We start from the raw sequence: 26,364 nt of genomic DNA on the forward strand, positions 1-26,364 counted from the left end.
CCGAATGAATGATTACATAATAAGATGATTACCATAATGTCCTCTACAGTGATATTCTCATAACAGTAAAGGTGTCAGGCAATTTATATTTTATATTCCAACTTCATTCAAATGGATTGTCTTCTGTCAGCTTCGAAACAAAGATGTCCGAACAAAAGTCAAAGGTTGTTTTAATTAAACAATTTTTATTTAGAAAAACAACAATAGACAATAATAACAAACATGAAACATTAACACACAAATTCATTGGTTACACTGAAAATATTAGCACCATGGTTAAAAGAAGAAACATTTATTTTTTCCTTTAAAACTTTTGGTGCTTGATGTCCATTTCATAGCATATAGGTAATCAACAGATAAAATAATAAATTATTGACATAATTATGGCTATGAATTACTGCAATGTTCATGATTTGCTTTGAGTCCAATAACTGTAATGCAAATGGATGTTTTCCTCACAAACCTGGCAGCAAGATATTAAATGAAGCCCACCAAGGAAACTGTGGAACATAATTTTGTTATATCACAAAACAAATTACACAAGAGCAACTGGTTACATATGAAGTCCCACTGTTAAAGAGTTTCATTTCAAAAATATAGTAACCAATTAATTTTCATTTGTCACCATTTTAATTATGCTGCCATTACAATTACAATAGGGTTATGTATAAAGTTGTTACAACTTGAAATCATGACTTAAAGAACAGTTACAGAGTATTAACAGTTGAAAATTAAATTAAAAACAATAAGTAAGAATCTTTTAGGTAACAATTTATTTCAAAAATTATTCTGGTTTGAAATGACAATATAGTGAAATCTTCATATAAATCCTCCTCTGTTTGACTTCTTTCAACAGCAGGATGAGTGGAACATTACTTAACCCCTGTCGAGTAATTTAAGTCATAACTGCGCAATTGTAAATGTTCGCAGATCAACGTTTCCTCGTATTTAGCACCTATGGAAATACTATATTTATCGAGACAAACTATCTGGTTAAATTTTGAGTTTTCGGTTTTCATATCCATTCAAAGGAGTGGTTTTAATAGTTCAGGGCAAAATGGCGAGTTTGTTTGACCTTTGTGATTTTGCATAAAAAATATTTTAGCCTAACCCTAACCCATCCATGAACAAAAAAAAAAAATTAATATTACATTCTTATTCTTTGATTCTCACTCAAATTACAAACCTCAGTCATTTGCAGGTTACATGAACATCTAAAATACTCAAGCTGCTGCAAATGCAAACCTTTTCATTATCTGCATCACTGTCAAGAGGTAATTTGACCTACTTGCTGTAATCAGTGGAGAGACAAAGACAACATTTTTACAAAGGTGTGAATGTAAAATTATGAATTTCCTGCCAGAATGTCTCCTACTGTATTTCACATTCTTGCCACATGGAGTAGCTGCCAGTTTTGAGGAGGTGCAGGGACAAAATCTAACACTGTCACAATGGTATAACTAGAATTTTACATTTTAAATTGTATTTTCCATAAACTTTACACATTCCTCTGATGTGTTTACAAATTGCACTCTTCTTATTTTTTTCACTGATACATTCAGATACATTCAGAGCCATTTTAGGTCTTCATGGAATGTCTTTTCCTCACTCTTTTTGTTTTCAAAGCTGTAAAACAAAGATATTTATTTCCCAATTAAACAGCTATAAGGGTTTACAGGATACAAGTTGCTGTATGTACAACCCTTCATTATCTTCTCCTCTCATCTCTGTTATTGATCAACAGCTTGTTTACATTAAAAAAGACTGCTCTGTCTCAGGTAATTCAGTTGTTTTATATTATACAAAACTATGCACCTATTTAATTCTCACTAAAACCTATCTCTCCTTGCAGTTTGTGGTTTTACATTGGATACAACAAATACCCAGAAAAGGAGGAGTGCACGTACTGCCCAGCATAAAGTCCTGAAGCCTGATCTGAGGGCAGTTGAATATACACAGTGTCTCCAGGTTGGAGAGGTAGCACTGCACTCCCTGACGCTTGGTCTAGGAAACCCTTTTTGTATTCATCATACGTATACATCACTGGCTCATTGTTCCTCATCAAAGCCACCCACACATTGGCTCCTTTGCAATGGATGTGGTAGGCAAAGTAATAAATGCCAGGCATGTCACAGGTGAAAATTCCTGTCTGGGGGTTGTAGTTTTGGCGACCATTGTATAGGAGCTTGTCAAAGACAACTGGAGTGCCGACAGGTGGAAAGGGAGTTGTTACTACAGCTGTGAATGCTGGCATTTCTAACCCACTGACACCCATTACTTCTGCCCCATTGCCGCCATACTTGCCCTTCTTATCATAACTACCAGCCTTAACACCATCTAGTCCAGGGCCCATTTCGGAGAGTACTCCAGCCATGTCAGGAGACAGTCCAGTTGCTCCAGCTGGGCCTGGTGGTCCAGGAAGGCCAGGCTGACCTGGTTTCCCAGGGGGTCCTAATGGTCCCTCTTTTCCTTGGGGTCCTATGGGACCAGAAATACCGGGACTCCCCTGACCTACAATTCCCGGTAGACCAGGGAGACCACCATCTCCTTTTGCCCCAGGAAGACCAGCAGGCCCAATTGGTCCTGCTGCACCATCCATTCCTGGGATTCCTTTAGGGCCTTGAGGTCCCACTTCACCGGGTAGTCCACCGTGTCCTTTTAGCCCTGGATGTCCCGGAGGACCAGATGTACCAGGTAGACCTTTATGTCCATCATCTCCTTTGACACCACTTGGCCCTGGGGGACCTCTTGGCCCTGGTTCTCCATTGTCTCCAGGCAGACCATCCTTACCATGTATCCCAGGAGGACCAGGTTCACCCTGGCCTCCATCAAGCCCTTTAGGCCCTCCTTCCCCACAGTCTCCTTTAGGCCCAGGGGAACCTATACCCCCCAGTGGTCCCAAGGGACCTGGAGGACCTGGTGGACCATTTGGCCCAGGGGATCCAAGCATACCAGGCAGTCCTCCGTGTCCCTTTTCTCCTTTTGGGCCTGGCAGTCCAGGTGGACCACCCATACCTTTATCACCCTTTGGTCCTGGGAGCCCTGGTTTACCAAACCCAGGCAGTCCTGGCTTCCCTGGCAAACCTGGTGCTCCTGGATGTCCTTTGGCACCTGACATACCTGGCTGTCCTGGAAGGCCATTTTGACCTGGCTTTCCTTGACCAGGTAGTCCTAGTGGGCCAGGCTGTCCTCCTTCACCAGGTGGTCCAGCTGGTCCTTGCTCTCCAGGATGTCCTTTCTCTCCTGGTTGTCCATGTGGGCCTGGTGCCCCATTCAAGCCTGGTTTTCCAAAACCAGGCAGTCCTCTTGGGCCGGCTGGTCCGTTGGGCCCTGGGAGACCTTTGTGACCGGGTTGTCCTGGCTGACCCATTCCTTTATCACCTTTGGGTCCTGGTAATCCTGGTAGTCCTGGTAGACCTTTGTGACCTGGTTCTCCTTTTGTCGCTGGTTGACCTGGTAGTCCCTGCATCCCTGGTTTACCTATCCCTGGTAGCCCAGGTGGTCCTGGGGTACCCTGAGGTCCTGGCTGTCCAGATGGTCCATTCTCACCCCTGGGACCCATTTCACCCTGTGGTCCAGCCTCACTATTTCCTCCTGGCTTGCCTGGCAGCCCTGGCAAACCTGGTTTTCCCATCCCAGGCACTCCTGGTGGACCAGAAGGTCCAGGTTGCCCCACAGATCCTGGTTGTCCATTTCCTGGAAGTCCAGGAGGACCTGGAGGCCCCTCTGGTCCAGGTGGTCCAGCTGGACCAGGCTCTCCTTGAGGAATTCCTTCAGCCCCACTGGGAATTGTCTGTCCTGTGAGGAATGACAAACACATTCAACGTAAAATTATGAAATTATGAAATCGAAAATCAAAACTCTTCTTAGTCAGTTCACAAACATGTAAGAACAAACATGTATATTCACTAATTTGGTGTGGATAATACAAAATACACACACAAAAAAAAAAAAAAATAAGAAAGAAAACTAAATACTAAACATTTTGTTTTTGGAACTTGGAAGATATATAACAAATATTTGCTATATAAATATACACATTTGTGCCCTTTAGCAGGTCGTGTCACATTTTCAAGATATGAATATATATAAACATGATCTTTGAAGGGTGTTGGTTTCTACCTGTAGAAAATATTGATCTTTCTCACCTTTATCTTGACCGCCTTTATAACCACCCCCTTTACGAGCATTTTCTTTGCCCTTGTGCATGGGCATCTGTGGTAGCTCCTTCCTGTACTGTGGATACTGCATATAAGGCACCTCTTTTCCAAGGTACTGTTGCTGGGGAAAGCCTTCTTTGCCCATTCCCATATGTTGGTGATGCTGCACTGGCTGGTATGGCTGAGGGTGTTGCTTGTGCCCGTAGTATGCACCACCACACACATAAGTCAGTGCTGCAAGCTGTAGCACAGTAAGGGAGAGGGGGGCAGGGAGAGGAACCATGGCCAAGATCTGAATGGAAGATAAAGAACAGAAGATATGAGCCAGGGGTTTCTCTCTTCTTCAGTTCTGTATGCTAGCAAGTAGATCAAACATTAGTGTGGTAACATCTTAGCACTTCTTGAAAAATCATGAGTACCCTCAAGTCAGTAAAGTCAAGAAACCTGTTTGCAAAGTGTAGGCAGTTCAAGGTCACACTCTGTCTACCTCTGCTGGTTATACATTGGAACTATGCATTGGTCTTCTGAACACTGGTATGTGTTAGGTTGTGGACTTCAATGTAAATGACCTTTAAGGAATTTCTACTTCTAGGGGTGACACTGAAACAACATTCAGAACCGGATTTTGAAAAGTTTTCCTTTAGGCAATAACTTTTAGACATATATCTGATTGCCTTTGTTCTAAATCTGACACCCACTAATTCTGAGCTATTACAAAAATATGAAATAACTGTGTGAGCAATTTTGATTATGGTTTCTTCAATAGAGTTATAACCTATTGTTATTTAGCTTATTTTTCATCCCATATATTTTGCTCTGTACCTTCTTATTTCAGTGTTAGTTTGACACTTTCAAGCCATTATAAATGTGTGGCACTCACGCTGGAGTGATCTTTCTACAGTTTTCCACAAGAGGGCATCAAAATAAACGTCACACTTCTAAATTTCCCACTGCTGCTCATATGTTGGGCATAAACTTTTATTTCAATGTTATCTTGAATTGGTGCAAAAAAAGGCTTTCATACTTAATCAGTTCTATTATCTGAGTTGCCAGCCACACATTTCACCTTTACAGAGGTAAGATCTGCAGTCCTGTAACATACTGATGTGCACAATATTATACGTTTGTCAAAGGACAGTTTGGACAATGTACACGATAGGTAGGATTTACATAGCATTTATTGTAAATTAACAAGTTGTGTGTCAACACTGCTGTTAGATAATTTACCTGAACTTTATTTGCTTGACACTTGAACTTTTAAGTTTATAGTTAGTGGGTTAATTTGTTCTGTCACCAACTAGCTAATGCACTGGTGTGTACATCACTTCCATTGGTCTTAATAGGAGCATTCTTGTGGTTCCTGCATTAATGCAATGACTTCAATCCCAAGACAATAAAAATACTGATTAATGACAAGAAAAGTAAAGTGAGTAGATGACATAGGAAGGAGAACAGCAGTAAAGAAATACCTAAAGTAGCTCAAACTAAAAGAAACATACATCCACCCACTAAACTCAAAACAAGTGAGGAAGAAGCCATTCATGTGACTGTGCTAATATGTTATAAGCATTCAAACATCTGGTCCAACAAGTATACATATTTCTGAGAAAACACAGTGGTCCTGCTGGGCAGTTCAGCTATTTACTTTATTCACCTCTGAGCTTTCTGCTTTAAATAGTCACTAATAGAACAATGGGGTTTTCATTGGCTCCACAGTCCATGAATAAGACTTTTAGTTCTGTTATTAAATCATTCTTTACAACTACCATCTGCATTTAAGTTGTTGCATCTCCGGCCTTACTCCCGCACTCCAGGTTCAACCGTGATCTCATTCACAGTTTTATTACACCCAAGTCATCTGTAGCTTTTCTAATTTACATCCTAAACCACATCCTCGCTGTCGACTCCATCACTGGCTCTTTGGATCTCTTCCGCCCTTTCACCTTTTCTCAGTCGACTGGTGATTTTGACATGGCCGTGCCACTGTCTCCCCTCATGAGAACTGGCCTTTGAAGGAAGCCCACCTAGTTTCCACGACGACAGAGGCCAGACATGCCGAAGAGTCCAGAGGAATGCCATTGGTTTTTTCCCAACAAGAACCGGAGCCTATTTTTGACCACTGGGCGGAAGCTGTGGCCTCAGTGAATATAGGTCTGCAGAGAGAAGTGCAGGAATGGCCGGTAAAGTCAAACTCTGAGAGTCACATAGGCGAACCTGAGCATTTAGCTTTTCCCATTGTCTGTGAGAGGCTGTGTTCACGTCCCAGGCTGCACAGATTGATGCTGTGTAGGACGAGATAGATAATGGAAACTAATGGAGAAGACGGTGATGGGGGAGGATATATATTGATTTGTTAATACCATTATAACTTTTCTCATTAGTACAATTATCTTTTAGAAGTGGTTTCATTAAACCAACAAATAACATTGATAGTTCTTTAGAAAAGCTGAAACTACAGACTCGTATCCACTATATAATGCAAATGAAAGACTTCTGAGAGGTGGGAACTGGGTGTGAGGGTCAGAAAAAAAGGGATGCATCGACCCTGAGACAGTTGTAAGGTTAAAATAATCAGACATGTTTGACAACAAGCACTCAGAGCCAAGACATGTTTTTGTGAAAGAGGTGCAAACTTTCCTCCACTATCTAATTGCATGCCAGAAATAGTCACTACTTTTACACAGCAAAACAGAGAAGCTTTCATGACACAAAAAGAACATTTCCAATCTTAAATAAGAGGACAATTTTCATGATACCAAACAAACTAGTTTTATTAACATATGTAATCAGGGTAAATTAGGACTGATAATTAAAGCCCAGGCTTGATTTTAGGGATTGACCCACTAACAAAAATGTTAAAACATTGTTATGTTATCTGTGAATATATAGTTACCATAGTTAGATGTCGTTATTATTATAGCAGGGTTTAAAAAACAACAACAACTTTTGAAAAATGTTCTCAAGATTACAGCAAGATTATTATTATTATTATTATTATTATTATTATTATTATTATTATTATTATTATTATTATTATTATTATTATTATTATTATTATTATTATTATTATTATTTTTAGAAGGAGTAGTAGTAGTAGTAGTAGTAGTAGTCTGGAGAAATCAGATAAAAAAAAAAACAATGCTGTTTTTTCACTGAATTGCATTAAATGTATTTTAATGACAATATATTGTGCTATTTAGGGTCAATTTACAATAAAATATTTGTATTTTTTTGTTTTTATTAAATTAGATAGATAGTTCTGATTCAATAATATATGATGTGAAATTTTATGTAAGCGTTCAGGCGAACATGATCATGTAAATTTACATAAAGAGGTTTAAGAAAATAAACAGACTGTTTTACTACCTTTTAGGAACGTCCCAGCTCAGTGTTGGTATGTGTGAATGGATGGGGGTTTTTAAAGGGCTGGAAAAATAACAAAACTTGGAACTACACATCAGAGGGACCCGTACAACGAGGGTCTGTTCGGTGTCACATAGCAACGCCATAACATTGTCATGGCAACCGGAGAGTGATGGAAACACCTTCCATCTTCACCTGCTCGTTTTTTCTCAAGTACATTATTCTACATAGGTGCTGCCTCCTGAGTGACTTGTACACACAGTGGAGCCACTTTCAGACTCTGACATAAACATTAACCAGCAATTTCCATGTTTTAACTTGTTATTAGACTAAATAGGAAAAGAGAAGGCAGCAGTTACAACAAAGTGACTATAAAGACGACTATTATGCCCTTTACAGTCACCTTTAAGTGCTAGCGTCATCCCTCTCTCATCTATATTCTTACACAAACATGAAGTCACATATGACTATGTGACAGCTGACAGTATTCGTGAAGGCGTGAGTAACGTGATGTGAGCTGTTTCTCAAATGTGTCGTATTTACAGTTTAATTTTTTCACACGCTGGTGTGAAACATTTTGGTTCCCACAGTGATGACTCTCTGACATGCGGCCATTCGTAACAGTGACAGGAACAGGAATGGCAGCCATGGTCTACATTTTCATAGCAGACAGATTTCACCACCAGTGTGTTGATTCACTTCACACCCTGTCCACACTGACTAGCTGACTGGTTCATGAGACAGTAGAGGACACACACATGCACAGTTGTGCAAATATATGAGAATTGTATGATAATCACTTGCGTTTCATATAATTGCATATTTATATCTTATTGCACTATATAGTTTTTTTAAAAACAAGATGAAAAGTCTACAGGCACGCCAGCGGCTACTATGTTTAACATGTAGTAGCACAGGCTGTAAAGATGGACGCCATGACTGATCCCCAAATGTGAAGCCAATGCATTGAATCGCCACCTGGTGGTTGGCTGCAGATGGGACATGGAGTCAAAGTACAGATTAAATACATTTTTCTCCAACATGATTTCTGTCATTTAAGGTAGTACTTATTACACCAATCTATGTACAAATGGTCAATTTCCAGGTAAGTTTGGTTTTAATTAGTTATTGGATGCAATAAAAACAGGGTGCAACCTCATGATTGACAGCTGAGACTGATTCGCAATGGGTCGAGCCTGTGTATCAGCAGGACCTCACCACCAAATGACGTCATCAGCGTGAGATGTCAGTGTTTGCATTCAGGATATTCTGGCTTCATGTTAATGTTTGCTAGCAAAAAAAACACAAAGTACAGCTGAGGCACTGCTATCCCTGCTGGCATGTGTAAATTAGCCCATCCAGGATCTACTTTTTAACATTTGTTCAGGCTGTAAAAGCTGATATTTGCAAACCATTGCATGAATACCCCTTTAGCGAAGTGAAAATTCTACAAAATTATTCTTTCTTAATTTGTTCACACCCACTTGATCCCATCCCATCATCCAAACACATTCAGCCAACACATTTACCATTAGACAACATCCCGGAGGGACAAATATCTGTGGTTTCAACATCTGCTGCCAGAATCATGTTTGGTTGGTCACACACCACTGAGCTCTCAGCATGTCCTGCCTGGGCCAGACAGCCTCAAAAATAAGCAAACCTCAGAGTCGTCTACATCAGTTGTCTATATGTGCCACGTGTGTATGAACACACATGTGTGTGCCTCTGCTTCCTCGACTACTTCCAGATGTCCATCTTCTTGACATTTAACACAAACGGAAAACAGTGAACTGTCCGTCAGGTGTACGACGTTAGAAGACTCGGGGGAATGATATGCCTGTAAACTGTTGTTTTTGCTGAGTCAACCTTCACCCAACCTTATGCGAGATGCAATCTCCATAAAGAGTAAAGAAAGAATAAGGTGATCAAAAATACAGCGAATCAACAACAACCTCCTCTGTACTAGTGATTTACCACTACAGGAAAGTGGTGAGGGAACATCAGGCAGCAACGTCTTTCTTCTATGATGTTTGAGGAAAAAAGCAAAGCCTGATTTTCAACCTCATAAAAAAATATGTTTGTGTTCAATAATGAAGTTTATTACCTCCGCCAAGGAGGTTTTCTTTTCATTTGCGTTTCTTTGTTTGTCAGCAGGATTATGCAAAAAATACAGCACAGATTATCATGAAACTTTACTGTGAATCTGGGGGGATCCTGGATTTTGTTCTACTTTCTATAACATTGTAAGATTTTTTCAATATTCTCATTGATTTCTGCAGAGAATAACTCATGGATTTTGATTAAAAAAATATATCTAGATAACAATACAAAGCTGGATCTAGAGAATTTTAAAGTTTCAATATTCCAGTTTGCTTTGGAAACACCTGTCAATAATTGAAGTATCATGGCTACTATTAACGATGAACTCTGGTGTGTAGCGTTACTGCAGTTTCAGGAGAAATCAATAAATTATTTTGGGGGATAAAAGAGTGCAGTGATATTGCTATTGTGTGCCAAAAAAGCAAAATGATTGTTATGCTTGCATCATAAATTTAATAAATGTTAATGTCTTTTAAGGTGGTGTGATTTGTATCGTAAGATCCACAACGTAGGTGAGGACTAGGAAGAATGACTGAGTGTTTCAATGATTCCTCACTCATGAAACACACCTGAATCTGGTGTCCTGGATTTACATTGATCTGTAACAACATTAAAACCAGTTCTGATCCGTGTATATTGCTCAGCTGATGGGGCAGGACTGCCATTTGCCACATTCTTCCACAACAGCACTTTTTAACCTTTCCTCTGACCAAGATGGAAATATCAGCTGCGTCTACACGTCTCCAGACACATCTGTCCGTCCCCCCTCCTCCGTCGGATGCAGACACCTCTCTTCTCACCGTCTCCACTTCTTCCTGCATCTTTGTATGAACAGAGCCGTGTCTGTTCTTCACCGGCTTCACCCTCTATCTCACTTCTGTCCTCTCTGTCTCCATCTGTCTGTTTGCCCCCATTGGCCTTTTTTCTCCCCTTTGGAAACATCCAGCTTCAGTGACCTGGAGCCACTCAGTGACCTTGCAGACTGCAGTGGAGGTCAGAGGGGGAGACGGTGGGTCTCTTTAAGCCACCTTGTCAACAGAGCAGGGAAAAGAGCTACAGAAAAGTCCAGTGGTGGCCATTTGAGGTTGAACAATGGATCTGTTGAGGTTTAAGTGTTCTTACATGCATGTATTACTTGTGCTTTGAGTTTATGTGTGCCTGCAAAAGCATTTACAACCTAAAACAGTCACTTATTCAGCCACATTAGGTCCTACTTAAAGTTTGCCCCCCATTGCTTCTCTTAAAAAGGGCAGCCTGACCAAAAACCAGTGTTTAAATCCCACTGAACATGTTTGGCAAACCGCTCTGCCTTCCTGCCCGCACTGCGAAGCATTTACAAATTCGAACTTAAGCCAGCGGTGCCCTCGCACTCAATCTTGGTAAGTGCACCGAGGCTGTGGTTTCTCAGGGAACAACATTTGCAGCTCCATGGCTCCCTAAATGCAGCTTTTATCACAGAGCACACCTCATAAAATTAACACCTCTTCAAGTCACGCTACGATTGTCCCCGTTCAAACAAACCTCACACACACACGCACACACACGCACACACATACACACACACACACACACACACATGCGCACACACACGCACACACACTGACACAGCTGTGCAGCAAGTGTTTGCCTCTTTCCTTCTATTTTACCCGACCATCATTCTTAGTTTTCATTGGGTTCTTTTGTCTCTTTGTCCTGCACATTCCTGACGTTTGTCAAATAAGGGATACAGGGAGAGTCAATGCACTCGCACAAGCAAATACGAGCACGCACTACATTTGAAAGTTTATCTCTTGTGCACAGGACCATCCACAATCTCAGGTCAATGCAGGACCGATACATTCGTTTTAAAGTATGAAGAGAGAAAGAGAAATAAACGTGAAAGAGAGAAATGCCGAACATCAAAAGACGTTAGAAGCTTGTTGAATAGATTTTTTGGTACACAGCAGAATGTGTATTTTCCTTTAGGTCCCTGAACATCACGCAAACACATCAGATCAGAGTAGACATAAGCGACATATTGCTAATCCAAGAGGAGAAAAAGTGTCATCTTCGTCCAAATAAAGCAAGAAGAAATGAGCCAAAGATTTGAGTTTGAAAAAACTGGCAGACACTATGGGTACCACATATTGATCAAACAATCCAAATAACACAAACGAAAATACTTTTTCTTAGTTTTTTTATTCATACTCATGCAACTAAAGGACTGTGGTCTCGAAAGGGTTCTGGTTTTAACTGTGTGGGTATGAAAGTGTGAAGATCTTAAGCAAAAGTTCTGAATTCAACACCTACTTCCGAATCATACAAATCACATCTGAGGTATAGCCTCATAATCGCAGGCCTGAAAACATAACATTTAACATTAACCCATATAAACGTATCATTGCTCTGGCTTTTTAGGCCTCGGATCCATTCCTCAGTTTGTACACTCCTCCGAAGCGGTAGTATTGAATATAAGCGAGGAGATTCTATCTTTGTAGCAAGTGAATCATTTCAAAGTTTGTGTGACTGAGGCCTCGAACTGAAGATTAGAGAAAGAGCGTTACAAAGCAAACCAGGCCACAGAGACAGAGCTGCTCTGTTTGCTCTGCAGGCTCTTCTCACCAAACTGCTGCACTTGCCCCCGTCGCATACATCTGACAGTTTGGCTTCAGCTTTCTGCATGCACACACACACACGCACAGACAGACAGACACACAGACACACACACAAACCTAAAACATTTGAACGTGCTGAGTATTTGCCTTTAGCCCAGACTTTCTCTCACAGAGATCATCACAGTACAGCTCTGTCACACCCTGGAGAAAGGAGCTAAACTATAGGGAAACAGCGGTTTGAGAGACACCACTCTGAATATGTTCTCTCCATGATGAGGCACAGAAATGATGCTAACTCAACGCCAAAGGTCAAATCTGTGAGGCCTATGAAACCCATCAGCAGCGGGGAACAGATACCACTGACACTTCATGTAATTTCAACTACAGAGAACAAACATGTGATTTGGGGCTCGAAATAGGAATTATTTATATTTATTGTGTTATATCTAATATTTACATTGATTCATTTAGATCAGCACTTCTGTTTAAAACTTGAATCAAATGTTATTATGGAAATGTGTTAACAGAGTGAGAAATGGGATGTTTAATGACGCTGCATTCCTGAACTCACACAATTAAAAGCTCTATTGGCTGCATAGTAAATCACAGAACGGGCAAACAATTCACAAAGGGGAATAAACCAACTTTCATGCAGATGAACGAGAAAGCGCTTGCATAAATCCCAAATGAATTACTTGTAGAGGTTACAATCAAAAGCATATGAAACATTAGTCAAAGTGAGAATAGAGCGGTGCTTACCTTTTTGAGTGGCCGTTTATGGGGAAATAATCACTGCAGACTAACAGACAGAATATCAGGCAGACAGACAACCACACAGAGGGAGCCCTGGGATATGTGCTCATAACAGACGCACACCTTAAGGACACAGCTTATATCAGCTGGAGGGTGGAGCCACGTGGGTGGGTGGGGGAGAGAGGGGGAGAGAGAGAGGGGGAGAGAGAGCGAGAGAGGAAGGGAGGGATAGATGGATGGATGGATGGATGGAGGGATGGGGACTTGACCGCAAATAAATATAACCTCCCAAAATCTTATGCCACCATTTATAGATCCAAAACATGCTCACGTCCCGATGCTGAGCAGCCGCAGAGAAAGACAGTGATGAAGAGGAAAGTTTATTTCATTAATGTTGTGATCTACTGCCACTGAATGTGATAAAGAGTGAATCTTTACTTGTGTGTATGAGCCTCGACACACTGGAGCTAGTTGTCAGAGCGGAAATGTAACAATTTATTTATGAGGTTAACCTCAAGTAGTAAGCATTTCTTGTACCTCATTTTAAATAACTTGATAAATTAAGGATTAAGCATTAAAATAGGCAATAAAGAGTAGAAACATGAGTCAGTGTTGTAGTTAGTCACTTATCAGAGTTAGAGTCAAATTGACTAATAGAGCATCAAAGTAACGATTATACTATAATTCAATTTCTACTATAATATCTTTTCTGAAGTCATATTTTTTTTAAGTTCGAACACCTTTACTTCCGATACCTCCTTATTTTTTTTTAAATATTTGATAATTTATTTTCATTTATTTTTAAATTTATAACTCTAACACACTGCCATAATATTAATTGAGCAAAATCTAACTTAAAAAACTCTTATCTTAAAAATGTAATCATGTTATTGTGGCAATGCTACTTTAGTTTTCTATAATAAATCTATTTAGGCTCCTCTTCCACCAATGAGAACAGTAGACTGAAACATCCTCCATCAGTCTAAGATCAACACCTGCGTTTGTCTAAAATCAGAAGGAAAAATAACATCCATGCTTTTATACCTTTTCATAGCAACAGGGTGAAAAGTGTAGTCAGAGTTAAACTGTGATAAAAAAAACTGTCTGATGAACATTTCGAAGTAGCATTAAGTCACAACCACGGACTAAAAAGAATCTTTCTCTCAGAGGTTCTTTGTTGGTCTCTGACGACAGACACTTTCCAGGGCAGGTTTGACACCGGTGTACAACAACTTAGCAACTCTGACGTGTCCAGCCACCTCATTATACAGAGTATGAATAGTACTGTACCTCTGCTGTGTGACTGTGTGCCTTCTCTTTTATTTCCTTTGCTGCACTCGTATGCTCCCTGGAGTCTAGATACAGAACAGAGGCCGGCAGTGTGTCCCAGCTGAGCGTCTTGGGTGAGGGTCCGGGGTGAGGGCTCAACGTCTGTGGTTATGAGGGATGCATTCGGATCCAAAGTGACACAGTGGTGTTAAAGGGTGGATGTCCTGCTGCATCTCCAACAGCCAGGTGTCAGGTTAGTCAGCTTTCGGGTCTTTGGCGGGATTTGACTCTCCGTCACGGTGATGTTCCCAACAGTGTACAACATTTTGTCCATAACACAATAAAATAATAATATTGTATTTTCTTATAAGGTGTGAGAGAATGCTCCAATGACATCATCCTTCGTTAATGAGGTAATCCGTTCAAATCCATCATGTTGGCTCCATTGCTATGGTTTATATACACTAAGTCATAATATAGTTTTCATCTCCAAGGAGCAATTAAGCTTGTAACTGTTCCCCACCCGCCCACTCAAACACAAAACTCACATAAATGCAATAAATGCACCACGCACACACGCACGCACGCACGCACGCACGCACGCACACACGCACACACACACACACACACACACACGGACACACTTTGAGTTGCCGTGTGAAAGGTACACGATAGCCAGGGGGTAATGAGTTGTGTGTGTTTGCCCTTGTGCTTCAAATCTCTTCCTGTTCCATTAATGAAGCCTCAATGGGCCTCAGCGCTGCCTCTCGCCATGCGGCCTGCACTGTATGCTGCAACATGTGAAAGTCGACCGTGAGTTCTGTAAAACCCTCGTCTTTGACTCTTCTCGCCAGTTCCCTTACAAGATCCACAAATTAGACGTATCTTAAAGGTGCCGTCATGTGGAAGGAGTCATTCATAATGGTGAACCTTTAAACTTACTGTACAGTTACCCTCAAATCTGCTGATTGTTTTGGGCGTTGAGACTTTTAGTTTCAATCCGTCCAGCCCCAAACAGCAGCCACACAAAATAACCTGGCTGAGGAACACACTGAAGCATTTAGCCGCTGAAGAACCAGATGTGTCCGTCAGGAGTGTGTGGAGACCAAAGAAGAGCTGAAAGTAGCGTAAATATAGAATTTACATTCATCACATGACTCCGTGTGAATGCAAATGTTGCTCCAGGTCTGCTGGAGGTATTTGCCATATCAGCTGATAATATAGATCAATTTAATGTATGTTTAGTATATTACTTACTCTACTTGTTACATAGGGAAAAACTAATTTATGATTTGCCTCTTGAGTTTCAAAAAATAAAATTTGAAAATAAGATTTGACACTCAGACAATTTAAATGACTCTGATCATATCAAACAAGGAAATAAACAGCTATAACATCTATTAATAAACATTCAGATGAACAGTTGTACATTTTGAACGTACATGATGAGTCTTTGTGACTTAATGAGGCAGTTGAAGCCTTTTTTTGCTTTTTTCAAATGGAACCTAATCTTTAAAAATATGCTAAATTAAAATATGATAATTGTGGAAGAAAAAGATGGTTGACAAAACTCTCCTATGGGGTTAAGAATGACAGTGAGCAACGTTTCAGAAACATACACTTCCATCAGCTGATTCCGAGTGAGAAACAGGCTGACAGTATTTTGTGTTCATGTATGTAAAATAGAGCGTCTTTGTTTTGCCACCAGCTGACACAGCTCTTCTGTGCCCTGAGAAAGTTTATGATGCAGATTTTGCACGACATTGTCCAGAGCCCCTGGTGAAAGTTACATTTGTTATTTGTGTTTTAGCTGAAGCGTGCCCGTGGAAAGCCACTTACAGGCAGAGTATATTAATAGTAGATGGCAGGGTGAATGACATTTTGACAAATTTGTCACAGTGGGAAAATGGGTTGAGGTGTTCTTATTAGATCTATTTGTAACTCACAGAGCAATCTGTGCCCAGTCTGCTATTTGTCACTGTATATTACTCACTGTCTCCAACCTCCACGACTATTTTCTGCAACCTCTGCTCCTCAAACTGTACATGCTCTTGTTTTGTTAATGAATGCACATGTTGCCCAAAGGCCTGCAGGGTCCAAGCAGCTCAGTGCTATAGATGCATTTTTAAATATTTGCCGGGCTTTGAGTTGACATTTTACAGTCATAAAGCGGAGACAATCAGCCCATCACCACAGTAACTCTCTGTTAAGAATCTGTTTTTAACAGCTTAAGAGTGGCCGTCCCACAGTCCTGTCACATTTTCAGATGAGTTTACGGCATCTGAGTTTGTGAGGCGTCCGCATTCCTGACTCCTTCCCTCTTCACCATGAGGCAATCTTGGAATTTGCAGTGCAAACAAAAGTAAATATCTGAAAGTGTTTGTGTCACCTCACCCGTAGGGACAGAGAGCTGTGGAATTTAGCTCTGCTAAGCACCCAAAAATACTAGTGATCTATTGACCAGTCAATGGCATCAACACAAGAACGACAGCCTTTTCTAAATTCACCCTTGTCAGTCATGGAACAGTTGCTTTCTCTCTCTTTAAAAAGAAGAGCATCCCCGTACTAGATAATTACCTAAATGTAGTCTGAAAATATGTATGTGCCTGTTGCCAGATTCTGATCTCACACACTGAGTTAATATTGACCTCTTCATGATGTCACGCAGGGGCATCCAGCTGCTGGAGGATTCTTTCAGCTCACGACAAGTAAATCAGGGTTATGCCCACAAGGCTTTTCAACAAGTGTGTGATCAGCTTGTTTCTTTTTAGACTTTTACTATTTTGAACTTTTGCCCCAGTGCCCAGAACAGTGAACCTTGACCTTCCTGCTCTAACCCCAGGGGTCACACTGAACTAACCCGAAACATTGACAAAGGAGGTGGTAAACCAAGAAACTCAAAACTATGTTTGGAGAAATTACACAAGAGCCATGGTGCCCCTCCAGCATCATGGCTCAAAGGTGATATTTCAAAACTGAAATGTATGAACGACTATTAGATGGTTTACTATGAAGTTTGGTTCAGACATTTGTGGTTTCCAAAGTATGAATCCAAACGACTTTGATGATCCTTTCATCCCATCTGTTATCAACGCCAGGTCAAAATTTCAATCCGTCCATTTTGTTTATGACCAACTCTGCAAAACATTTCCACCACCTTGCTGCTCAGGGTAACCGGCAAATTTATGATAGACTGAGCTGTAGATATGGTAAAATATTTATTAATTAGGATGTTAGGTTAGCATGCTTCCATTAGCATTACTGGTTTTACCAATGCTAAATTCATCTCTTTCTTGAAACAAATTGAGCTTCAATAATTAAATACTAAATACTAATAAAAATACTGGATTGGATTTCACCTCTTTTGAGAAGACTTTTGTCAACCGATCACTGTCAGAAGCAGCTTAATGGTGAGAATCATACCAGTTGATAATATTTGTTGAGGCTTTCTATCTACCAGCCATGGTCTCTTATATCAACAATTTATTCATGCAGTAAAATGTTCATATTTTCCCTACAAAGCTAGCTTGCTAGCAGATGTATTAAAGGCTACAGTTACCATGAAGTCAGCTCAGTCCTGCCCTCTTCATCATGGCTTCATCGCTGTTGCAGCTTTCACCCCACACCTGCTTCACTCAGGGTGGGTACCTTTCATTCTTTCCCCCGACCTCAGGTCTATTCATAAATCACTGGGTTTAAGAGTCCCCTGTGTCACTTGAAAAAAATGCCCCTCTCGCCACCAACAAGGCCAGAGGTTTGTTATTCAGTATTTTAAGAAAACAACGTCATTGCTCACGCAGTGGAGCTCCAACAACTTGTACTGCCTCCCCCCTCTATCAAGGGACCTTTTCAAAAAAGTCAAAATCCAACAAGCTTTACTTTATCTCTACGGCTGCTTTCAGACATGCACTGAACTCCAGATATTTTCCTGAAATTAACCGAAGTGGCTGTATGTGAGAACACAAATGTTCGAATCAGTTGCTCCGTACAGAACATTTCCTGCCAGTCCCCTTGTAAAATGTTTGGAAAATGTCCAAGCGAGTCCATGTCAGAATAGCAATTGACTACATATTGATAACATTTCTAACAAGCAACAGATGCAAAACTGAAAAATAGAGAACGATGACAAAGACAACTTGGATGACAATGAGACAACATGATTTCCAGAGCTGAATTTACACGTGATGTCCTGCCTCCTGTATGTTCTATCCATGCACCACCCCTCGCCTGAATGTTCCGCAGATTTTAGTGTGGTCGTGAACGTGTCTGACCTGCACAATCTCCTGCTGCGTTCTTCATATGTAAAAGACAAACCTCCATACAATGTCCATACAAATTTCCTGACAATTTCCGGAGCTCTAAAAATGGCTCCTATGTTAAGCCATTAGTCACAGTAATAGTATGCACTACGGAATTTTCCTTAAAAACAACACAAACTACTTGAACAAACATTTAAGCAAATGTTCTCGTAAAGTGGAACTAAATGTGTAACGTAACCGTCCCTGGAGGCTCCCGTGTTTCAGACCCAACCACCAAGACCAGTCTTCATGACCCCAAACAACACAGTCTCCACTCTGTCTATCCAGGGAACCAGGAACAAACCCTGTGGTTACAGTGGCATATCCATCATACTGTACATGTATCTATGTCTCAAAGTGAGTAGTGGGCTTATTTAGCTTTGTGTGTTTGCTGTGAACGTGCAGGCGGCCCACACACTCCCCCGCTCACAGCTGGCTGCACCGAGTATTCACACAGCGGTGTCGCAGCAGAGCCCCCGAACATGCACATACTGTGGAGGTACACATGCACAAACACATACACAGTCTCTCTTCATACCACATGTTAAAACACAAACACACACACACACAGCACCCATCACACAATCCTGTCCCTCAATCAACAGGCTGTTACATTCCTGCGTCTCACCTGGGTCTGTCCAACGATGACATCACTGTCCCGGGAGACACGGGGGTTTACAAGGTATGAGGTGACCTGGTGGGTCGAGGCTGCTTCAATGGTCTCTCTCTTTTCATGGCCTCTTGTGAAAACAGAAATATATCCAGATGAAATATTTTACAAGACATCAAATAGAATGAATCATGTTCATCAGATGTTTCTTAAGGGTTGTGCTTTTGTCTGAGAGGAATGTGCGCACGAGTAAAGTCTGTGATCCGTATATTTTATAGAAATAGTTCCCATTTTGGCACATACCCATGTCTGCTTTCTCTTCAAGGGTGGTATGGAAAGTTAGGCTAAACCTAAACACGTCCCGACCCCAGCTCCTCACTCATGCCATGTTTTTGTACTATTGGAGTTACCATAACAACCCATTTCTGACTTAAAAATGCACATCCACTAACACTTCTTTCTGGAAATTACTTAAAAAAAAGAAAGGGTTGGACTATTTTCAAGAAAATCCTCCCTGTATGTTATGTGTTTGTTTTTATGTTTGTTTGTAAACAAGATTACACAAAAACAACTGAACAGGTTTCCATGAATCTTGCTGGAAACGGTTGGTAAACTGGTGGTACGGTCCAGAGAAGAATCCGATACATTTTGTTGCAGGTCTGCATCAGGGGTTGAATCCAGGAAATTGTTTCCCCTTTCTTTAACATTGTAAGATGGGCCTAATTCAACATTTTCACCATTTTCCCAGGGAATAGTTCATGGATACACACATTTGGTACATTTAGGGAACTGATATCTATGAGTGTGTGAAATGTGATGCAGCTTGGTTAAATTTGACGGGACTGTTGGGCCTTGGCGGAGGTAAGCACTCTATTGACTGCCATTTGAGTTTTTAATGTTACACAGCTGTTTACATAGTGTCTGTTAAAGTAAGGCAGTCCTAGTCAGAGTTTCTGATACCTCTTCTAATGTTTTCTTTTGCTGACACAAAGGAAATAAATTCATGATAACTTTAACTAACTGCAGAGGTCACATGACCAACTCCACAGTCATACAACTTTCTTGAGTTGTCCGATCACATAACCACCCCATCTTATCTCACTTGGGAAAAACAAGTACATAAACATATTTCCTAAAAAGTGTTAAACAATAGTGTGTTTGGGCTGCTGTGAGCCCCGGTCACGCGCACACTAGAATAAATCTTTACAGTAAAGTCACACCTACCTGTAAATCCAAAACAGTCTAAAGTCACACATATATACATAACCTCCACATACGCCCTCATCACACTACTGTACGACTGCCCCGTCCCCATACACCTGCACCCACAAGTTGGCAAACAGACACAATGATATGAGTGGACATGTCAGAGGGAGACAGACAGTCTGTAGGTGTAGGTGTTTGATTTACTGGTCAGATCTTAGGTGAGCTGGAGAAACATGTTAGTGACAAATTTATAGGAGTGAACAGGGGCATAAAGCTGTAGGTGTTTCAAGCCTGTTCTGTTGTCCTGTCCTCTGATTGTCTTACTACCTGATGTCCTTGTCCCATGTCGTTTGCGTAGAATACAGACTCAGTTACTCATATGGTCCAGCTCAATTTCCTAGCTTTGCGCTGACCCTTGAGATTGACTGATTCTCTTTCCAATCAACACACTGATTTATGGACTATTTACCCACGTCTCTGGTCTCAGGAGAATTTAGAGGCAAAAGAATGCTTCATCTCCGAGACGAGCCTCCCAGGCAACACCTCCTGTCAGGCTGTGTGCATATCACACACGCTCTGCTGGGATTAACATACCCTCTCTGACCGCAGCCATACTCCTTCATTCAGTGGCACAGCCAGATCGAACACCAGTGAGAAAGGCTGAGCTGCCACCTCACATTTATTTTCCATGAGGAGCAACACACCCGTTAACGATCCTGTAATAAGAGACCTGTAAGCCGCAGAACAGTAAATGATCACACCCTGAATCTGTCTCGTTTTTATTGTGAACACATCATAATTGCTTATGTTTTACTGCTGAAATAAAACTAAAGTAAGACACAGCCCCTTGAGCAGCTTATCTCAGTATGAAATAAAACCTTAACAAGCATGGAAGCCATTAATGAACTGTACTTCTTACATGATACGATGATGGAGCCACCCTAAGCAGTCAGCTGTGGGAGATGTTGATGCTTCACTTTCTTAACATTAGCCTGAGAAAGTGACCCGGGTGATGTCATCAATGTTGATTCGGCTGCTTTAAGACCAGGCAGAGAGGGTCAAACAAAAATAGGCTATTGGTTGCATTATGGGAAATGTAGGATGTACCTTGTTTTTTGCAGGACCCAAAAGGACCCTCTAAACCTCTTTACGTTTTTACTTTTCTCTTTCTCTTGATGGTTTTTGAACTTCATTGAAGTCTAAAAAAGCACATGAAGATCAACCCCTCAAAGGAAATATTCGTATTAGCTATCTTGAGTATTGTCCCCAGTCTTAATTCTAAATAGACTTGTCAGGCAATGTCCAGCAGAGACATTCAATGTATTTATATGCATGAACACCACTGTGCCGTGTGGTATGTGACGCAGTGGATGGGAGCCTAAGAAAAGTTTCACTTTGGGACAATCATGTCTACGTTACCTTACAATTAGGGTACAGCTCCAGTGCCCCTGGCAGAAAATAGTCCCACATATAAATGTTTTTACACTCGGGTTCTTGAATAAAATAAACAACAAAGAGACAGTATAACATGTAAGCTAGTGAGCTTTGGAGGCATCGGTAGGCAGATTGTGTTTGGATAGAATCACGCCTCCTAAGCCGTTCTCTGTCTTGATTTCTCTAATTGGATGCTGGCTACAGTTTCATATTAAAAAAAACAGATAGGAAATTCAAGTTTCTGATCTAACTCTCTGCTGACTAATTCCATAGCTGGATATTCATTGTAGTAATGAGCCTAAAGAGGAGCAGGAAGATCAGTGTGAGCGTCTCCTGTCAGAGCACACACAAGATGTGCAGGATACGACCTCATACTTGTTGCAGAATTTTAGGTGCTGAAAGGTCAGAGGTTAAATGATGATTCGGACTTGCATGCAACAGATATAGAGATTGTAAATGTACACATTTAAAAGCATTAATTTACACCGAGGGTGATTTCTTATGATACCTTATTTCTCTGTTATCTGCTGTTTTTGAATAAAATAGAAAATAATACATGTGTTCCTCACTAGGTAAAAGGGTAAGGTATTAGGCTCTAAACACAGGTGCTTGCTGAAAAGGCATTGTGGGTAGAGTATTCTACAGTGAGGTGTTAGTATGTGTGGAATGCTGATAGGACTCATTGTTGACTTGGGACAAACAGATAGCATGCTGGGATGCAGCACATGGAGACAAGGCAGCTCCGGCTTCTGCAGTTTGCCAAGTCTACAAAGTTGTCATCGCTGGCAAAAGTCAACCCAGAAAACACAGAGCGGAGTCCGTACCTAAAGAAAAAAACATGTCTGCATCTGGTGCACAGAAAAGAAGAGAAACATTCAGCAAGAGACAAATCAGAGAAAAATAATACACATATTTATCTAAAGGAAAAATGTGCCTGAAGTGACAATTTATGATAAACAAAAAACAAAACTTGATTTGCCTTAATCTGGATAATGAAAACAGGATAAAGCCGGTTCCAATACCTATTTTTTCCCCTCCTGCTTCCTTCCTCTCTTTCTCTACGCTATAACACATAACTCATAACACTCAATAACTGAATTTACATTGAGCTTCACTTTATTTCATGCATCTTATCCTCTGACACAAAACCACCCATCATGGTTTGTGCTAACCCGCGCTCGGCTTACACAGAAGCCCTGTTGCGAGCACGTTGAAATAATCTGCATAATGACTTTAGAACGTTGGCACTCCTCGTGGCCGGGGGAGAACAGCTAATGTACAGTCCTTAGTCCCAAATGAGCTGCGTATTAGGCGGCCCACCGCACTGCCCTGTGTTATTTAACACTACACAGACTGCTGTCATCATTACATGTCAAACCAAGAGCTCTGACATGGCAGGCAAGCGTGACAGGTATACTAGGCTTGAAATAAACGCTGCTCCAAAATTTATTCTGAGAACTGTGACTTGTGTTTGTCCAAGTTTTCACAGAACTTTATCCACACTAACCTCAAATGACATGTGGTTAATGACAGAGGTGTGTTCTTGAATACAGCACAAGGTTGTAGTTGTTTGGCTTTATTGTACCGTGTCGAAAACAGGATGGCAACAGCAGCAATAAGTGGGGAGTGTGTCAGCAGAGGTCTCTTTAGTACAAATTGTAGGAGTTTCGTAGTCAAATGTAGATTGATTAGAGTATTTCAATAATCCCAAAGGGAAAGTGCATAGAAATAGAAATAGAAAGTAGTAGTGATAGTCAAAGCAGTACCACTTGTAGGAGCAGTAGAGGTGGTTGTAGCAGTTGCATAAACAACGGTATTGGTAGTTTTAATAGAATCATAGACTGTTTATAAAGATAGACGACATGACAACTCCCCCAAAGTGAAGCCAAATCATCTTGATCGCCCCCTGGTGGCTGGCTGCAGTATACGTCATGAACCATAAGATTGTTTCTGTCATCTCAGGTGGTTCTTATTTCACTGGTGTATGTTCAAATTCAAATTTTTACTGTAAGTGGGATTTTAAATAGGGTTCTGATGCTATGAAAAATTGGGTGAAACGTCATGATTGACAGATGAGACTCACTATTGGTCAAGCACATGTATTGGGACAACACAAACACTGCTGCGCGGACTCCGGCTCCAAATGATGTCTTCAGCGCAACATGGTGGCATCCGATATTGGTTTTATTTTTGCAGGACATGAAAACTGCGTGTCCTCCTGTATGGGCACAGGTGGTGTTAGTTACCCATATTTCCTTGTTTCAAACTAATTCAAAAGCTTTCTCAAATTCATTGACAATTCAAATTAATCAAACAAATATTCAGTATAATTCAATAAAGTGAATTTTAACAATACACATCGTGTTGCCGTTTTTCATGTGAATTCATCATTATTCATCACAAGCAAATGTGCGTTTAGCTTTTCGTCTTAATTAGATGAATAAATGTTTAGAATTTTGAGGTATATTGCATTTTCAGTGTTTTCCAGCAGAGAGCAGACCTGCTCCCAATACGTATAATAAAAAGCACTGTTTTTAGTTTTCATGGAGAGCTGCTAGTAAGTGTTGTTCTGAAGATGGGGCTGTATCTACCAAAATTAAACCTTTTATATTAATTTTGCCATTTTAAATCTCTTAATGAAAATGTCTCTCCTTGAGAATATTGTTTATACTTTTATATATATATGACTTTTTAATTAATTGTAAGATATTTATTTTGAGATCTACATGTGTAGGACATTACCTCTGAAGAAATAAAGGGTGAGTTATGTAGACACTGGATATACAGTATAACAGGGGTGGCTGTGGCTGAGGGGTAGAGTGGTCGTCCTGAAGGTTGGCGGTTCAATCCTCAGTCTTCCCCATCTGCATGGCGAAGTGTCCTGGGGCAAGATACTGAACCCTAAATGGCCCCTCATAGATGTTGAATGCACTAATGGTAAGTCGCTCTGGATAAAATCGTCTGCCAAATGACATGTAATAATGTAATGTAATATTACACTATACAGGAGCAGTGGTCTACTCTCTGTCTAGTCTCACTCTCTCTATCACTAATGTATAACTGGGCTGCTCGTTGCTACTTGGGAGACCATACAATAAAACCTGTAATGTACACACATAGCACATATGCAAACATTAGACCACACATACACACACACATACACACACACACACACGTCCCATATACAGTAGAAGGGCGTTGAGCGTGGGCAGATGGACCTCCTACAAGTTGACCTTTGAACTTTGAAAAGTATATTTCAGTTTATTTATTCTGTCTTGGAAGATGAAACACCTTTAACATCCGCCTTCCTCCCCCCATTAAAAACTGACACCGTAACAAACTATGCCCCCTTCAGATGTGTTTACAAAAAGAGTATGAGTGAATGAAGAGTCGATCCGGCTTCCTTCATTTATGAATGTAAAATTTATTCTAGATCTATGATTCAAGAAATTCATTTTTCCCTAAACTGATGTAATCAATGCTTCTTAAGCTGCATGGTTAAAGGGGCAGAGTTGATGCTTGGACCAGATTATTTTACCCACTAAGTTCCGGGCTGGCTGCCAGAGAGATGAAACCCTTTATTGTATGTTTGAATAATAAATGAATTTGGCCTGGAAAAGTTTACATGTGGTGCTCGTGCAGAATGAAAAAGAAAATACACAGCACCTGGACCAGGAATGTGTCCAGAAAGCCAAGAAAGGATCCTGGGCGGTCAGAGATAACTCGTCCATGCAGCTCATGTCCAAATATCTCAGCCACAAGAAAAGCTCAGATCCTCCCGAACACTTTCCTAAAAACCACAGGTTAAAAAAAGAAAATCTGTCCCAGTTTTAGAAACTTTAAACTGAACTTCTGTCCCACATCCAAACCAGAATCATAGCTTGTAAAACTCATATTTTCATACCTCAAGCACATACTGTAAATATATGCATAAATGAACATTGAAAGACCATAAAAATAGTGCATGCTGTAATATAATCTATCATAACACCACAAAGTACGGCCTGAGAAATCTCTAAGAAGCTGATTCAACACCACTTTTCAAAAGTGTTAACAAAAATCAAAAATTAAATATCTTAAAAAGCATTTATTGCAGAAAGAAATCATGATTAAAGCCAAGATACATTATTGGAGTTACAAAGTTAGATATATAACTTTTATATATTATATATATATATACTATTCTGTGATATTTTTGCCAGGTTTGTTGTGGATGGAGTAACTTGACATTTGTGTGTATGTTACTGCTCTGGACGGCTTTTGTACTTTCTTCTTCTGATGAAAGGGCATCAGTTTGCAAACAGACAATAAATACCGGTGGACAATCAGAGGTCAGGAACATAAATAAGGATGAAGAGAATGAGGAGGAAGAAGAGAAAGAAGAAATATGTAGGACAGAGGGGAGACAGGGTACTTTGCTGAATCAGCAATGACAACGTTCTTTATCCTAATTGATTACTGTATGCAATATATCTAAGATGTGATTAAACCCAAGACTGTAAATAAAGATGGACGACATGACAGCTCCCTTAAAGTGAAGCCAAATCATCCCAATTGCCACCTGGTGGCTGGCT

At 40.6% G+C, this 26,364-nt stretch overlaps 1 protein-coding gene across 2 annotated transcripts; it reads right to left on the reverse strand.

Moving 5' to 3' along the window:
* Positions 1–174: 174 nt before the first annotated feature.
* Positions 175–25,536, reverse strand: col8a1a (collagen, type VIII, alpha 1a). 2 transcript variants are annotated; one of them, XM_034574716.1, is made up of 4 exons: positions 25,457–25,536; positions 19,169–19,280; positions 4,149–4,452; positions 175–3,798 (listed from the first exon to the last, which is right to left on the reverse strand). In XM_034574716.1, exons 1-4 carry the CDS (start codon positions 25,528–25,530, stop codon positions 1,862–1,864), a joined length of 2,427 nt encoding a protein of 808 aa, XP_034430607.1. In that variant the 5' UTR covers positions 25,531–25,536; the 3' UTR covers positions 175–1,861. The 2 variants fall into 2 exon arrangements, with proteins under 2 accessions (XP_034430607.1, XP_034430608.1); XM_034574717.1 differs by lacking the exons at positions 19,169–19,280; positions 25,457–25,536 and adding an exon at positions 12,980–13,067.
* Positions 25,537–26,364: the final 828 nt, after the last annotated feature.

The sequence above is a fragment of the Hippoglossus hippoglossus genome, chromosome 21, assembly GCF_009819705.1.
Source record: "Hippoglossus hippoglossus isolate fHipHip1 chromosome 21, fHipHip1.pri, whole genome shotgun sequence".
NCBI lineage: Eukaryota > Metazoa > Chordata > Actinopteri > Pleuronectiformes > Pleuronectidae > Hippoglossus > Hippoglossus hippoglossus.